This window comes from Heliconius melpomene, chromosome 19 (genome assembly GCF_056956725.1).
Source record: "Heliconius melpomene rosina isolate 202511_hmr_F chromosome 19, ASM5695672v1, whole genome shotgun sequence".
NCBI lineage: Eukaryota > Metazoa > Arthropoda > Insecta > Lepidoptera > Nymphalidae > Heliconius > Heliconius melpomene.
This window is the reverse complement of record NC_140407.1, coordinates 9945405-9963905: the sequence shown is the minus strand read 5'-3', so window position 1 is coordinate 9963905 and position 18501 is coordinate 9945405. Positions and strand designations below refer to the sequence as shown.

Genomic DNA, 18501 nt, shown 5'->3' with positions numbered 1-18501 from the left:
TTCATTTAATTACCTTCAGTCGTTCAGCGCAACAAGGAGTAGCCATAAAGATGTCATAAGAGTACATTGTGCCAAGCACTAGAGAGGACCCGTCCCATTTCTGTCCACAAAATCTGCAGCGTATAGTGCGCTCTGGATCGCATCTCTCCAAGCATCCCATGCACACGCATGTCAAGTATTGGGTGCGTCCCTCGACCTTTACCTGTGTAACAAGAAACGTTATTAAATTTTTTTTTTATCGATGCTGAATATCATGATGAAGGGGATAGAGTACTAATTCTAACATCACACAAACAATGTAAATATCTGCGAGAGCTAACGTTTATGTCGTAATTCACTGAATAAACAAAGACAGTCCTGAAGTTTGAAGCGAGATCTAGAGATACGAGTACCTTCTGTTATTTCGTAGTCTTAAAGTAACTTTCGAAATCTTATTTAAGTTTGTAACGAATGGAGTAGTACAAATACGGAGAATTTATATGTGTTTTATTAGATCTGATACAAAATGTTCTTTTTTTATTTTATATATTTTTTATTACGTCTTTCTTAGAAATAGATAATTTCTTACCTCAACGGCGCTGCTCGTATGTTGCCGTGGGCTGAGGAAGAAAGTCCCATCAACTAACGGATAGCGATCAAAAACGTGAAGGGTTTCTTTGCAAAGTGCACAGGACACACGAGGCTTGTGCTGACCAGCGAGTGTGGAGAGAATGAACAGCCTGGTGTCATCGTTGCCATGGTTGCCTTCGTCCTCAATCTATAACAAAGAAATGAGTAACAGTTATTGAATGCAAATAAATAATTCTTTCAGTAATATAATTTATCAATATTGAAAATGATACCTTACAAATATAAAATGTAATTACAATATTTTGACATATAAAGAACGCAGTAAATTTATAAGAAATGAGGCTCTATTCAGACACCCTCGCCCACAATCTCAATACAATATAGTGTCATATTTACATATTACGATTAATACATCTCTCCCTTTAGAATAATCCAAGTAAATGACTGCATAAAGTTCCATAATGAAAGGTTGAAAGGCAATTATGCTGAATTCGGAGTTGAAGTCAAACAAAAGCTCACAAGCGCCACAGAGATCGATTGTGAGCACAATTTGTTCACGTACGAGCAATTTGTGATAGCGAATAATAATTAAAGTTTAACGAGTTATTGCTGCGTCGTAGGACTTAATTAAATATACATCCATATAGAGTACTAGCGGACCCGGACGCGGCTACGCCTGCTTGAAATATAAGAATATAATTTCTATAGAAATATAATTTCAATCTAGATGAAATGCTAAAAGTGACTATTATATTTATTTTCATAAGGATGAATATCAAAATGACGCGGTAACGAACGCGGTCGCGTAGCGACGACGGTTGTTATTAACATGGCAGAATAAATTGCATGTCAAATTAGAAAGTATTTTAATTTATTAGTACATATGTGTAATATAATATTATATAGCCTATAGCACTTCTGAAGAATGCAGCTTTCATACAAAACAAAAACAAAGTAAATCGATCCAGTAGATCCAGAGATCTTAGCGTTTGTTTGTTTGTTTGTTTGTTTGAACAAACAAACAAACAAACAAACTCTTCGGCTTTATTATATTAGTATAGATTATCGAAACATGTTATTATTCCTACAGCATGAAATCATTAATTATTCTAAAATTGATTTCATCTTTTTGAGGCCGGCGTAGGGGTACAAGCGTGTGGCTGTAAATGTTACAGGTTGTGGGTTCGATTCTCACTCGAGGAAACGGAATATTTCATATTTTCATTTGTTCGCTGATGTCGAGACAAAGCACGGCCTTCTGTCACTCAACACGCAATGCCTCCAAAATTCGGTGGAAAATGGGAAACGGATGTCTTAATACCAGGTTCCCTTTGCCTATCCCGCTGTATACGGGATACAGCGTGAAGCTAAAAAAACATTTCAGTGAAATGCCTATTTACGTATCGAATAACCAGACAATACACAAAACGCATGACTTACGCATAATCAGCTAGCAACGTTCACACATACCAGCGGTGGATGTTGGCATTCCTATTATTCTATTATTAGAATGACGTCGTGACACCAGGAACACATAAAACGTCTCGGCGAGAGCGTTGACCCGCGCCAACAAACACTATGATTTGCAATATAGAATAGTGCAGTTTGCCAAGAGACGAAGCGGGGAGCTATCAGGCATCACAAATCTTGCCTATAGTCGACAATTGCACCCGGGTTGCTAATAGATGTTATCTTCGTGCGTCCATTTGGGAATTGGAATCATTATCTATCATTAAATTCGGTATTGATGAACAAATATGTACTTAGATGCCATATGAGCAGATGTTTTTTAATTTCTTCGCTCTGGTGTCGAGGCAGATGCGGCGTTTAGTTTCGCCACTCAACACGTCATGCTTCCTGAAATCGCCGCAAAGTGGGGAGTAGAGTAACTTAACACAAAGCTCCCTATCCCCTGGCTGCATGTGGGATACAGCATGAAGGGAAAAAAAGTTAAGTAGTACTAGAAGTTTAACAACTTTTCCGAAGTTGTAATAACATGAATTGATCCTTCTAACGGAAAATGTAAATTTTAAAAATCTACATGTAATATATGTAGATTATTCGTACAACACATGAAAATTCAGTAAGTAATTCCAATGAAATTCTTAATTATGAAGTTTTAATTAAAGACATGCAAATACAAGCAGCACTCAAATACCTATCTAAAAATTTGGATTTATTCTTGTGAAATTCAATCGCGAGTCTGTTCGTCTGTTTCGTTGTTCAAACAACAAAAGCGTCAAGTGGTCGTTTAAAAGAGGAGACGAGAGGAGTGAAGCACGCTTCAAGCCTCGTTAGTAGTCGACATGCCGCAAAACGAATGTACACACATTAAAATTTCCTAAAATGAATATGCCGCAATAATCAACAAGAATTGGCAAAGACCTCTTAGACGGCTTTGAATTGTTATTTATTTTATGTAATTAAGACAGATAATAAAGTTTCTACTTAATTGATTTACGTACCAAAGCTACGTGTATTACAGAACCAACGGAATTTATGTTGCTTTACTTAGAATAAGGAAGATGACTCTTAAAAGTTCAGCTGCATAAATATATTAAAATAAAATAATAAATCTGACCCGTCTCCAAGGGCCGGTTCTTTAATTAGGCAAATGAAACTTTTCCTATTATATCTGCCGTCGCGTCGTTGGCACTCTTTTAGCCAAGCACAAATAAAGCTAAAATAAGATTAAAACGTATATCTCGAACTCGAAAGACAGGAATAACTAAAATAGAATTAAAATATCTTTTGGAAAAGTTTCTTAAGGAGACTTAAAAACAAAAAGTTTAGTACAAAATGTCAGCATAGAATTTATGGCCATAATAGATGTTTGCGGTGAATTGCAATTTTTCAGGAGTACCAACATTTCAAACAATATGTCTGCCGGCGGATTATATTTGCGGTGCTCGATATATTTATACTGAAAGTTGCGTTGGGTTTCGCTCTATGTCCCCCATTGTCTGAGAGCATCGCAGTATTACTTTACTTTATGTATTAAATGTACATTTTAAAAATGAATATTCTCTTTGTCAAACTGAACCGTGCTTATTTAATTGTTTACTTCAAACTTTTGTTTTTCAAACTTAGTAATGATGTTGCAATATTATTTTTTGTGTAAATATATAAAATCATTGATATTTTACATTCTTAGAATGTTTAAGAAAAGTATTTCTTTATAAGACTTATGCGAAATATTACCGTCTGCTTAAAAATGCGGATGGGTGAAGGGTGTACGAAAATATGACGTGTCATATTTAGAATATTTCTCGCGTGAATTAATATCACATCTTAAATATTCCATATCCTTAGAAGGAGGTCGCGTGTCAAAAATTACTTCATATTTCATCGAGCTCCAAATATTTTAAATATTATCAATGTCTTTCTTGTTATTTCATAAGTTAATTTTAATTTTTAAATGAACCTATACCCATAACTAGTGATAATTTTATCTAAAATGAAGTTGCAAGTTATAAAATATAATAAAAATTTGGAATTTCATTAATAAATCATCTTTTATTGCAGCGACAATAGCAAATAAAGTTGTAAAACCTTGAAGTTATTTGAATTGTGCTCTGAGTAGACATGAGAAACTACTTATCGTAACTACGTTTTATAGTTAACCATACTGTAGTATCTCTATGACCGCTGGACTTGTTTTTTCATTGTTCTTAATGGCATTTGCTCTATGTTTTTACTATTTATTTAAGCGAGGCCAGTCGTGGCGTAAGAGCAAAAATGTGTGACTGTAAATGCGATAGGTTGCGGGTTCGATATCCACTCGAGGCAATGAACTATTTAATATTTTAATTTCAGCGCTCTGGTGTTGAGGCAAAGCGTGGCGTTGAATTCAATACAATACGCAACGCCTCCAAAATTCGCTGAGAGTGATGAATCTTTTACATGAAATTAATCTTGGAATGAATAGTTGGAATCAATTTGAATATCTTTTTTTATTATCATTTTTACACGACAGACTCTATGGTCTGTACCTTTTGTTATGTACATAATACATTTATTTTATTTTTATTTATAAATGTTGCTATAAGTATAAATTAAAACTAGACTTTTAAAGATTATTTTTCATATGTTTTCTATTATTCTATATATAAGTAGATATTAATTATAAAATAATAAATTATACGGACGACTCAATCCATTTAAACAAGACAAGTATATTTTATTTATTATTATAGCACAACATTTATCACTGTCACTAATTCCTTTGTCCAAGCGTAAAACGATACATAAATAGCCAATGTGTGTATTGATGTAGGTCAAGGCGTACAAACTCGTGAGTAATTTACGTTAAATATTTTCTTAATATATACATATTATGTATACAGTTTAAATGTTTATTAATAACATCCTCAACTTTGTATGACCATTACAACTATTGAAATATTTTCATGTCTTCTCTCTGGTACCGAGGCAAAGTGCGGCGTTAAGTTACGCCATTCAACACGCAATGGAGTGTCTTGGCATAAGGCTTCCCCTGCCTACCCTGATACTGCATGCAGATTATAGCGTAAAGCGTTGAAAAAGAAATAACAACCGAAAGTTGTTTAAGAAATAACAGACATGTTGTTTGTTATAGCAAAATATTGGCAACGGTTTCCATAAGCATGAACTAAAATGCATTTAAAATTAGTACATTTGAATTCATACAGAATTAATGTGTTTTAAGCGTGAACTAATTTATTATTAATGGTAACGTTTAGCATAAGCGAGCTTAGATTACTATGTAAATTTAAGCGAAATTTATCTACTATGTATTTTGTAGTAATCTAATTTATATTCCATCATCAAACACTACTTAGCACTCGAAAGCACTGACAACTTTAAAGATGGTTTTTCTATATTTTTTGTCATTATGTTTATACGGCTAGTTGTAAGATCGATTCCTACTCGAGAACTAATTATTTTCTTTTCCTTGCTTTAGCAATACAAAAGGGCGACGTTATATACCGCCACGTAATACGCAATGTCTCGAATTCGGGCATTACAAAAAAACTAAGAAAATAATACTTCTTTCAATATTATTATTTTGTTTCTTATCGTAACCTTATCAATAAAAAATAAACTTTTAAACTAGTTATTATAATAAAATTACATTATATTTATGTAGTGATAAAAAATGAACGTGTACTACCACGTGCGATCACAGCTGAGTCAACATTCCGCTCGATTATTCATAACATATGCTGAAATCCTTACGAAATATCTACTGTGTCAGTTATGGTCATCTTTATAGTAAACTAACGACAAACACACGGCTTCGCCCGCTTAATATCATTGTTATATTATAGCCAAAATTTGTTATTTTTAGGTGCCCGCTGTATGCGGGAGCATATTATAGCGTTGTACGCAGAGGTAATGTTAAGACTTCCCACTTCCCGCCGAATTTTAGAGGCATTGCGTGTTAAGTGGGGGAACTTAACTCCGCGCTTTGCCTTATTACCAGAGCGAACATATGAAATATTAAATATTTTAGTCCCCGAATGGGAATAGAATCCACAACCTTCGTGTCTACCTTCTTTCGTACCACCCTCTTCATGAGGGTTCTAAAATTAAAGATTAATATCTTAAATTCGATAATGAATTATATTCCAATTATATTAAACCACTTTATACTCTTTGATTTCATTGAAATTGAAACCTAAGATATTTTAGTAGGTATCTAATCTAATTTTCCCAGACAAATACTGGATAAAGTTCGCTTTACTGAATTAATTGGCTGGATATCTGTTATTTGATCTAACTCAAACGAAGTAATCCTTCTTCAGATACATTGGTATAATATTATTTTAATTTAGTTCACATTCAATTTTTAATCAATTTATTAATTAATAAAAATTGAATATGTATTATGTTATAAAAAGGCAGTAGTATGAAATCCATTATTGTTGTATTTTATGTAAATATAATAATATCTTACTGAAAATATCTGTACTCAACGCCGCGCTTGGCCTTGTTACCAGAGCGCAATGAAAATATTAATAAATAATAATCCATTTCTCCGAGTGGGGAATCGAACCTACAATCGCAAACGCAACTGGAAACGCAAGCCAACTACATACTTGTGCCACTGCGCTATAACGGACCCACCTGCCATTAATTTGTATAAAAATATTAAAAAAACCACAACATCATTTTAATAGAATAGTTACTTGGTAGGTCCTTATTTTATCGTAAACAACGCTAATAAGATGTTTATATAGTGTCTATTTATTTATTAGACAACCGCTTATTTTAATATATTTACGTAATCTACCTGCTACATCTACCTCTACCGGGTACTGGAATGTTAAGGACACCTGAACAATTGGTAATAATAACAAGATTTATGATAATAATCCCGATTGAAACAAACAATATTGTATAATTAAGCTTTGATTTGACTATCGACGGCTTAGTAAAAGTATTAACTAGTGAGTTCTGTATTTTAATAAATAACTACATATTAGATTAATGTTTTTTTTTTCATTTTGACGTTATATTTCGCATGTAGCAGGGTAGGTAGAGGGAGCCTAGCGTTAAGACACTCCGTTACCAACTTTCCGCCAAATGAAATAATAATGATAAAAAGAAATTATAAGACTATTTTCCTGTATTTTAAGAATAATACCTACATGATCTAATAAATTACTTCAGATGATTAATTAAATAAATTTAATATTATAATTAGATAAATAGATAGATAAATTTAATTTTTGTTAAAAGCCTGTAGCACATACTAGACGATTTAAGCAACAATTTATAGCATCATTAGAGTGAACTCGCAGTAGACGATCAGAGTCATTATCAGTTTCGATACGAGTAAAAACCGACCGTACATCGATAACCCTGCACTTAGGTGTCACCTCCCTACGGTTTATCAACGATGTTTTGCAAAGTTGCGAACAAACAGCCTTGTAAGTAAAATAAAAGAATAATAATGATAAGGTAAATAAGAAATATGATAATAAATCACAAAGATAACCTGTTAACTTAATTATTCTGGTAATGTTTATTTAATATGTTTTTATTAGCATACATTTATTTATTAATTTCTTAATGTCAAATTTCATATGAGAAAAAACTACTTTTATATGCAATTATTTAGTACTTCTTCATATATTTTTTTCAGTTTCACGTTTTATCCTGTATTTAGCATAGTAGACTACGGGAACCTAATGATAGGACACTTTGGAAAGTGAAAACTTTCTGCCAAATTCTGAAAGCATTGCGTGGTGAGTGGCGGAATTCAACGCCGCGCTTTGCCTCGATACCAGCACGAAGAAATAAAAATATTAAATATTTCATTTCCTTGAGTGGGGATCAAACCCACAACCTGTAGCGTTTAACACTTGTTCCTCTGCACCACGAAGATGTTTTTGTGTCGCTATACTTTTATGCATAACATATATTATATGTTATGCATAAAAGTATAGCGGCGATATATAATATATTAGTTTATTCTGAATTGTATTTTCGCCATCCAACAAAAACAAATGGTCACAAAAAGCCATTAATACATATCAAGAGACGCCAATATTAGTTGTTTGTTACAATCGAGGCCTACATTTGCATTTCATCCTAATGTTGCAACGATCTTTGAGTTGGTATTGCAGCAAGTAGTTCGTGATTAGAATTCACAAGTCCTTAGACCTAGTTTGGTAAATAAGTTACGAGACACTCTACGGCCTAAAATTAGGGCCGAACGTATTAAAATATTTGCTTAATACATCAAGAACAGTTGCGCAAGTAATTTTATTTGAGAAAATATTTAGAATTTATGCCGAATGTGTCTCGAAATAAATAGAAAATCAAGGATTTCCTTAGATGTATATTTTTTTTATTATAGATATTAATTATAAAAATGTGAAATAGGTGGATTTGTCTTTTTTATTCTTTTTCAGATTTACGCTTTCTTCTGTCTATAGCGAGGTAGGTAGGGTGAATTTATAAACCGATGCAACCAGAGCAATGCCTATGTATAAGTATAGCTAAGTCTATTTTTCTTGTTTTTATAAAAAAAATCAAATAAGAATCGAAGCAAAATAACGTTTTACGTTATTTACAATAACATAAAATATTATTTAACTATACTCACCGATATATGTCAAGATTTTATTGTTACGTTAAGTGGAATACTTAGAAATTAAATAAAATCGATAGTCACGATAAAGGAACACGATGCAAACATAATAGTTTCTATTTATAGCACTTAGCTATATTATATCTTTATTGATATTACTTTTTGCTATTTATCTTCACGCTATATGCACACAACAGGATAGGCAGAGGAAACTTAATGGTAAGACACTCCGTTCCCCATTTTCCGCCGATATCTGGAGCCATTGTGTAAGCAAGCCGCCACCAGAGCGAAAAAATTAAAATATTTAATATTTAATTTCTTCGAATGGGAATCGAACTCACAACCTGTCGCCTTAACAGTTAATGATTATTTAGATCGCGTAATACTTAACATAAATAAGAGTCAAGTAACCATTTACAACTACAAGTAACATTATCGTCGCTTATTATATGTACTAGCATGTGCGTAGGTAAAGGCACGCATACGATAAGCCAAGTATCGCATAGAGGATAACGGCCGCTCCAAGGCGAACATAATAAACATGTACAGCTTAACCGAAGTTTGACGTCGAGAGCACATTGTGTTAGATTTTTTATATAGAATCATAATCAGTGAAGCAACACTGTGTGGCCTATCGTACGCTACTTGCATAACAAGCTATAGGCTGTTCTCGTTGGCTAATAAATACATTTTTGCAGTTTACAAACGCAAAAAACGTGATCGTTAAGTGGAATTGTATTTTAAAATAACTCGATACTTGTAAGATTTATTAGAGTATTTACTATAATATTTTCTGTTTGAAATAGTTCATATGTTTTGGAATATTTCAATATTAAATATATTATTATGTTTTAGTCTATAGGTTCACAACAATAAGTCTCTTCATTTACTTTTTTAATGAACATGCATATTATTATTTACATAAATATGAAGGGCAAACATGAGAAATACTGTAATACAATGTTTTATTTATTCCTTAGTGGAATATAAACAGAAATATTATATTATGTCACTCATTAAATTAGTTAAAATTATAAATACTTTGTAATTTAATCTATATCTAGTAAAAAGTATGTACAATAAAGAAATACCAAACCTTGTATCTATTAATATTCTTTTATCTTATTACATCGCGTTTAGTTTCTTTTTGTGAAAAGCCGTTTGATCTTACCATATAAAATAAGTATCGTTAAACTAAGAACGATTGGTTTGGCTATAAAAACCAACAATCAGAAGACAACGGCTTCCTTATGTATTTTATACATATAATAAGTAATTTTATGTCTTTATGATTATTAAAATTAATTACTCAAAAGTTATTATATTTAATAGTAAGGCAAAGTAGGTACGCCCTTTGATTTCTATCGGTCATTGTACTATAATAAACCTTACTGTTACGTAACTAATATTATCGCTGGAAACACTTGATGTGTAATTTAAGATAAAAACATCAATAGTTATTAATTTAAGTAATACGCGTGAAGTGTATAACAATTATATGCAAGCACGTAATACTTTCTAGAAATTTTATGAACACACGCGACAGCGTTTCTAGCTAAGCTAAAAAGTTGTAAATTTAACTTGGCTATTTTTTATCATCAGGCACTAAATAAAATATTAAACTAAAAGTCTAGTACAAGCTGGAAATACATTAACTTCTAAATATAATACAGCCTGTAGTGAAATTTAGTTTCAATTTTATTTCTAGTGAGAAGAAAGCTCTGCACCTTGTTTAGTCGGTGAAGTCTATAACTGAACATTTATCTTGGCTATTTCTCCAAAATTAATTTCATTCGGTACGAGTTATATAATTTTATTCAGTTTTTTTTTTTTTTCACATTATACTTGTTATTCAAACATGAGATTGATAAAATAGTAGTTTTAATTAGTCACTGTAGTGAGAATCCATACTTATCAATTCAATCGAAATTGGGGACATTTTACCATTTAATTACAAGCAGGCTTGGCAGCAAATTACGTTTAACCAATTTGAATAACTGCATCTCGTAAACATGCAAAATGGACATATCATGTCTTGATGCCATCGACTCGAGTGTCATAAAAGAGGCCGGTCTCTAGTAGCAATAATTACTACTAAGCACGGAACTACATTATCTTCTGAACACAAAGTTATTGAAATCGTGTATTTATATTCAATTGTTAAAAAATAATTAATAAAAACAATTGTCATTTCTGTAAACTTAAAATGAATAAGTCTTGTGAAAATGTTACATTCAGTTTTGAAATAAAACGTGAGAATCAAAACACTTTAACTTTTACCTTTTATCCATTTCAACCCCTAAAATGTTTTAAAAGAGTCCTACATAGTAATTCACTTTTAACAAGATGAAGCGTGAAAGCGTGTTTAAAATTTTATCGGGGTGTTGGCACAGTCGTTGAGAAGAGAGCTTACAGTGTTTAAAGTAGGCAACCCTTATCCGCAGTCGGCTCCTCAGGGATGTTAAAGGATTTAAAGACAAAAACGCGGAAAACGAAGTAAACTTAACTCTGGTTCACTCAACTACGAAATGCGAAAGAAAGGCTAAGATTGTCGAGACTTTCTGAGAGTTGGGGTACCTACTTCTATTCTTTTGACTTAAATCTTAAGTTTTGTCGTATAATGTTCTGAATTACACTTTATTTGTTTTGTAAGTTCAGGCCTCGCTATTGTTATATTGTTTGCAGGTATTTTAATTAATTTATATAAACCCAGCCAATGCATCGAATGCCAAGTGGAATAAAATAATGCATAAGGTCTATGACCTATAAGTAATTCATAGAATGGGCGAGTGAGCGCGAGGTTTAGCCCGATATGGCAGGTGTGTTATGTAAGCGAACTGCGCAGGCGCATTTAACGACACCAAATGCCACCGTGCTATTCCTAAGCTACTTAGGTGCTTGTGCCAAGGCCTCTAAACAAATGAAAGTACATATAACCTGTTTATAAATTGTGTTTCATTTTAAAATAAGCTAAAGTGCAGGAGAAATAGACGTTGAATGTCCATAATTTACTCTTATTTGGAACATAAACTAGCTTAACTTATATGTAGTGAACTCAAATTATGATCCATTCATATCAGGTGCTGTCTCAATTTATGAAAGTTCCAGACAACTTTATAATGATATAGCCCATTAGGCGTCCCTCATAACGATAACACTAGATAACCACAACCGTTCCGCTCTGGAGTACTTTAAAAGCGTACAATTTAAAAACACAAATTAGATAGTGCAGTGTCTAAATACGGGAGGAGTGGGAGGCAGCGACTACCGGGTGGTTAGGTCAGCGAGAGGGATGGATCATCGACATTGGCACAGCCGCGAGCGAGAGGGGTGACGGGACCTGCAGCAGCAGGCTGTGCACACAGACAGCGATCGATCAGGGGCCCGCCGCCCGCCGCGCTCAGCCAATCTATCGACCTTTGCTTTCGCATTTCGTAACTGCCCAATTGTTACATTCATAACCTTTGATGCTCGATATTAAATTCCTATTGAATTGATGTAGTTGTGACGGGAACGTATCTATGCAGGTGCAAAAAGGTACTTGTTTAGCGTTCTTCTCACGTCGTCGATTGGTATTCGTTTATACGACTTGGAAGCACACTGATTCCATGGACTTCGTCAGATGTGCCACGTTGCGCATTTTATTTACTAGTTCTTATTCTAAATAAATAAAAAATATTGTCCACTTAGTATTCTTAAGTAATAATTCAATGTGTCTTCAGGTTATACGTATTTTAACTATTTAAATACATCAAATAATTCATATCGTGAGAAAATACAAAAATAAAACACACTAACACTTTTTTTTAATATAAATATAAAAAAAAGTGTTTTTTATTCTCTGTATTAAAAATAAAGTAAGCACATAAAAAGTATTACGTTAGTAGTATTAATTTTACCCAGAATAAAGTAATAAAATAACATTAACGTAAACAAACGAGCATATCCATTACATTTTAAAATAATGGCTCAATATATCTACGAAATTGTTTCGATTCATCAACATTACTTTTTATTGGACATAATTGCTTTGTTACAGTATCTTAAATATGATTTATTTTATTACATTTCAATCATGTATAACTGTAAGATATTATTGCTTAGCTATACCTATTTAAAATACGTCATGTTTATATACTAATCATTTTTATTAATATAGTAAATTATAAATTAATTAAATTCATTGCGAAATTCTTAACAAAAGTAAGTACTCATTTGTCTTTGGTCATGCCTCTTAAATATTAAAAATGTTTACGAATTATTTTAAATCGAAATAACGTACCTCTTGCATTTGCAAAAGGCATAATTAAGATTTTACCCACTTAGATGTCAACTACAGATTATCAGTTTTTGGTAAAAGTTTGTAAAAAAGTATCGTATAACTAGAGTTGTCATTAAATTATTTTATCTAACCAAAAACAAGTCATTACTCGTATCAAAGAAAGCAACTATTAGTGGCATAACACTCGGCAAACAGGAAGTGAATGTCAGTATTATTTTGTCGCAGGAAAGAAACATGTGAACGTGTAGCGTAGGACGATAAGAAATACATGGTACCTAATGTGTTACTTAAGTATTGGCATTAACTATTGAATATTATATTTTATTTAGTTTCAAGTATTTCTTCTATACAACTAAGTATAAATTATCAGAATGGACGTTAAGATTATATTAATTCTTAATGAAATCTCAGCTAGAAGTGAAATCTTCAAGAATTCATATAATGGAGCAATATGAGATCGAAGAACAGTCGCCAGGAGAACAAAGCTCAACTAACTTAACGATGTGTTTAGTTTCTAGATTATACCAATCTCGCCCGACACCTAAACACGGATTTTAGATAACATTCAAACTCAAACCACTGAATATAAATGAGATTTTAGAGCACCACATCTCCCGTCTTACGGATCTCGTGCATAATTACTAGATATTAAGATCGTTCAACTACAATATACTCTATGAATTACTATAACCATCGCTTAGAATTCTCTATAGTCCAAACATAAAGTTATTCCACTTAAGTTATACAATTCGATAAGATCGTCAGATTAGTCACAATTGCGTTTTTACGGACGTAACAAAACACTGAGTGGGTGAGGGTCGGATAAGGAGGATCCTACCGCACGCACCCTCACCTCCCAGCTGCTTGCGTCTATTACGATTTCAATGTCAAGTCCGATCAATAACGGCCGGGGATGTAAAATTTCGGCTGGCTTCGGCGCGTTCCGGGACCTACGAGCGCGCCGCGGCCATACTAACCTACCGTAATGCGTCGGGGTGCGTGCTCCGTAAACGATCAATAGGCGGAGGACTTGGGCCCGTTTTATAAATAATCTTGAACTTCACCTCGTCCGTCGTTGGTACAATTTCTAGGACGAAAGTGTCAAAATATTCACAGCTCGTCGCGTCGCGTGCGTTCCAGGTGCGACCGAAACGTTTACAGTTTATAATTTATTCAAAGTATGAATAATCAATGTTTGGGATTCGTCGTCAATAAGATACGAACGTGCCATTATTTAAATTAGATGCACAGCCAGCGCCGGGGACACTTGAATGTTTCAATAAGTGACAATCGACAGCTGATGTGAATATTTCACTGAGTTTTCATGTAAACCGCCCTTCGGTACGAAGCGTGTGTTGGATGCAATGGCTGGAAAAATGTCACTGAGCAAGACCGAATTGGAAAAACAAGTGCGGTGAATTTTTGTACGAGACTAAAATAGACGCTCGAAACGGAGTTATCTGCACTTTATATTTTATTTCAATCGGAAAGTTGTGGTATTTGAAAACAAAAAATATATGAATAAATGTATGTATATTCATTCAATCGTTGTAAATATCAATGTAGAAAGGATAAAGAAATTAATTAAAAGAATTCAGACAAGACCGGCGGGGCGTAACGAAATGGGAGCTAGTTGGTGATAGCGAGGGAACAAAACGGTGATATTAAAGTCGAAAACGAGCGCTTCATTACTCCAATGCTGGCAATAACAATACGGCTAATGGCGCTCCGGCAATCGTCTCAGCTCCGGTTTCTACTTAAAAATATTCCTCTACAAATCTCCGACATTTAAAATTGTTATAGAAATTCTTCTATTCAATTGTGCTGAGTTTTGAATGGATTGAATATTTGTATTTAATGTTCAATATAATAAATTAAAACAAAAGAGTCAACAGTATCAAAGAATTCAAATATATGAATACGATATACATATCTCTCTGGAGGTGTCTTAAGTGTCACATACCGACATACTATATCAGTTACCTAATAGGAATATTTACATATTTACATTGTATCTTTGAAACAAAAGACGTCGTTCGTTTTAGTTTCATAGAACACTTTCTAAGGAGATGAGACGCATATATATTCAAAACAAATCTGAGTTAGGTACTTTAAAACTTGAAATTTGTTACTGATTGAGCCGGTTCTTTCTATGAACACTTACCATGTGTGTATAAAATATTTATACTAATTTCAATAACTTTTACAACAAAATCTTTTAAAAATACAGTCGTTGGAACTTCTAACTTGCAGTTTCAATTCTGTAGTCTTGTTATAGATACATAAATATCTCATATTTTACTAGTAAGTATCTCAACAAGCGCAACGTGTAGGTAGGTCACGTAGGCACAGATAGTTTAGTTTTATTAGAGCCGCAATACGTAGCAAGAAAATACCTTTTAACCTTTAACATGCACTTTTCTCGAGATATAATAGTTTCCTTATTATCTTGGTGCAGAAATAATTGTATTTGTAGACGTGCATTGTGTATCGTATTATATTATACTTGTGGAGACATGTTCAAACTTAGTTTTTGGTTTTAAAAAAATCTAATATTTGGGAATTTTTATGTGTATTTAAAAATTAATATATTATTTTACTTACAATTAAATATATAACCGTAAATAATATTAAAAATACGATATAAAGCGGTGTATACATATTTTCATAACAAATGTACTTAATTTTTTTTTTTTACTTTCTTTTTTTAGCTTTACGCTGTATTCCGCATATAGAAGAGTAGGCAGAAGGAACTTAATGTTACACTCAGTACTCCATTAAATTAATATTTCATTAAATATTATTATCTATATTATATGACTCAAAGATTTTTGCGTAGGGTGTGAATAAGCAGTATATGAATGTTATGAGTATTAGTCGTCAAATGACAAATACATGTGTGTTTAAAACTTTAAATATATACAATGTACATTCTTTTTAATGAGTCTTATGTAAATACATATGTCAAATAAAAAATTACGAAATCATTATATATCTCCAATAAAAATTATCTCAATGTCAAAAAAATATTTTGCTAAAAAACGCAGTTTTAAAGAAATATATAATAAAGACACATTTATAGAGCTTACTCTATGCAATATATATTTTCCGATAGGTATATAAGATAATTGAAGACGGTTAGACTATTAATTTAACTAGCAACGACCGAGTTGGATTACTCGAGCAGCATCACGTCTCTCTTAACACGCTATAATGATATTGTTAAGCTATAAAATATCAAAACACACCTCACAATTAGATCTCGATTACTAGATACGCCAATGTTGTTGAGCGTAGCACTTAAATCTGACCATATAAGGAAAACGAGGTACCTACGCACAGATCTATTATAGAGATCTACGCAAAAACAAATTATAATTAATGGTAATATGTTTTGCATTCATTAACTATAACTGTAATTAAGTTAGTGTAGATTGTAATATGTTCGTTAAATTACGTTTAATATATTTTTTGTAAATAAAATTTTTATGTTGATTTTGAAAATTGATAATTTTGACAGTATAAAATAAAGTTTTACAGACAGGTGGCGAATAGAAATGTAACGTATTAACATAGTTGCTTTGCTTTAAGATTCAATGCGCTAGAGATTTGCAAGCGTTTGCGTTGGTGCGCAGGCGCAGCCGTGCACTCTAAGTGGGACGCGAGCGAGCATCGACCTCACGCCCGACTTCAGGGTTACCACTGCCGCCCGGCGACCATGCCAACAAACTTACGTAACTCTATTAACATCTACTATACACATTAACTATTTATAAAATCCACAATCTCCAAATGTTTTGGCTCCAAATCAAACGTTAGTTAAAATACAAGTTATTAAATGTTATCGAGATCATAATACTATCTGCTGGGATCAATGACCGCCCTAGTTCTATTCTAGTAACCAGTTGCAACGACATATCTTACTACGTTATTTCGTGGAAAACTCAGTATTATAGTTGGAAGGGGAAATGTTGAATCATATAAGTGGATAGGTTCTCATATAATAAGAGCGTAATCGTTTCACGTCGATAATTTTTCTGTAATTTTAATTAATGTTTTGACTTTTTGATATATTATTTTTTTCACAAAATATGTATTTTACAACTGCCAATTAATTACGAAACTATTCCATTGAGTATAACATATAAGAAAGTTGCTTATATCTATTTTCTTTGAGCGCACAATTATATCAATTAGCCCTACAGTCCAAGAAGACCAATAAGCTTGTCTTGAGTTTTAATTAATTAAACAGTAAATTACCTTCTCTAAAGTACTTTACACATTATAATAGCTAGGAAGTTCTAATATCGATTGAGTGGGTAAATACAATCACGTGTTACCTGAACAACCCTCGTCAGCAAAAGAAAATAGTGGTCGGTGAAACTTTTGTGTAGCAAATGTTAAATGCAAAAGGGGTTCATATACCTATTGCAGATACTATGTACACAAATCGGAAACCTTACATGACATTGCTAAGCTACTAATTCAATTAAATGAAAGAGAAGAAGAAGAAAGAATAAAAACAATGAAATGAACAATTAATTAAATATTTATTCTGGCAATGCTAGTCCTCGTTTACACATAGGTTTAGTTTACGTTGTTCTAGAACTGCTCCAAACCTAGTTTACTTCATAAAAATATAGACCTAATAATTAATAAATAAATATTTTAATATAAAAAAATTAACAATGCTTGATAAATTAATTTTGCTATTTTTATTTATATTTATTTTGACTAAGGTAAATACATATATTGACAGCCATTTAATAAAATATTTATTAAAGGAAATGCGTATCGTTGAAGGTTTGCTAACGAACGCTTCTGACACTGATGAAGATACGAGAACGCAAGAATAATTTCATTACTACTCCGAAACGTTTAACGATACTTGTAAAATATGCAAACAAGGTGAGTAAGGGCTTATCGAGATTGAATTCAATACAGTCTGATGATTACAAAAACCGGCCATCCACCCATTTCCATTTAAAGGCAAAACATTCTGCCGGTCCACACTTGCAATGACTTTATAAAAAGTTGACCAGATATACATACCTACACGAAATGGTGGAATCAGTAGTTGGGCAAAGCTCCTGGAGTTTGCCTTTTAAAGAGATAGTAGCTAAAAGCGGTGTCGAAAACTTATGTTCAAGAAATGTGCAAGTTGATTGCACCAGAGTTAAATACTAGGACATTCTCGTTAATTTAAGGTCTACAGTATTAATAATTAAGTGCTACTAGCGAAGCAATAACGTCAAACTACATATATCTTACGAAACGATTGATATCTGAACTAGTAGGAGACTGCACGTCATGCTATCATACTACTTTTTACAGTCCAAGAAAGTTGCGCTACGAGATATAACAGCCAACCAACCCTATTGTATCTATTAGGTGGATACTTTCTGATTTCTTACCATTTACGGGTCGTTGAGAAAATCAAGATGCATTCGTAATAGATTTGTAGTATCTAATAAAAATATAATTATTGATTTTGATTTGTGAGAAAGATTATTAGTAGATACCGATATTATTAATAAGACTTTCGAAGACTGAAATATATTTGCACATT

At 32.7% G+C, this 18501-nt stretch overlaps 1 protein-coding gene across 1 annotated transcript in view; it reads right to left on the bottom strand.

Moving 5' to 3' along the window:
• Positions 1 to 18501, bottom strand: part of heca (hdc homolog, cell cycle regulator) — a 44350-nt gene that overhangs the window by 2963 nt on the left and 22886 nt on the right. Inside the window, exons 3-4 of the mRNA XM_085203587.1 lie at positions 569 to 757; positions 14 to 202 (exon numbers count right to left, since the gene is read on the bottom strand). Coding sequence (XP_085059713.1) covers positions 14 to 202; positions 569 to 757 — 378 coding nt within the window. The remainder of the gene's footprint in view (positions 1 to 13; positions 203 to 568; positions 758 to 18501) is intronic.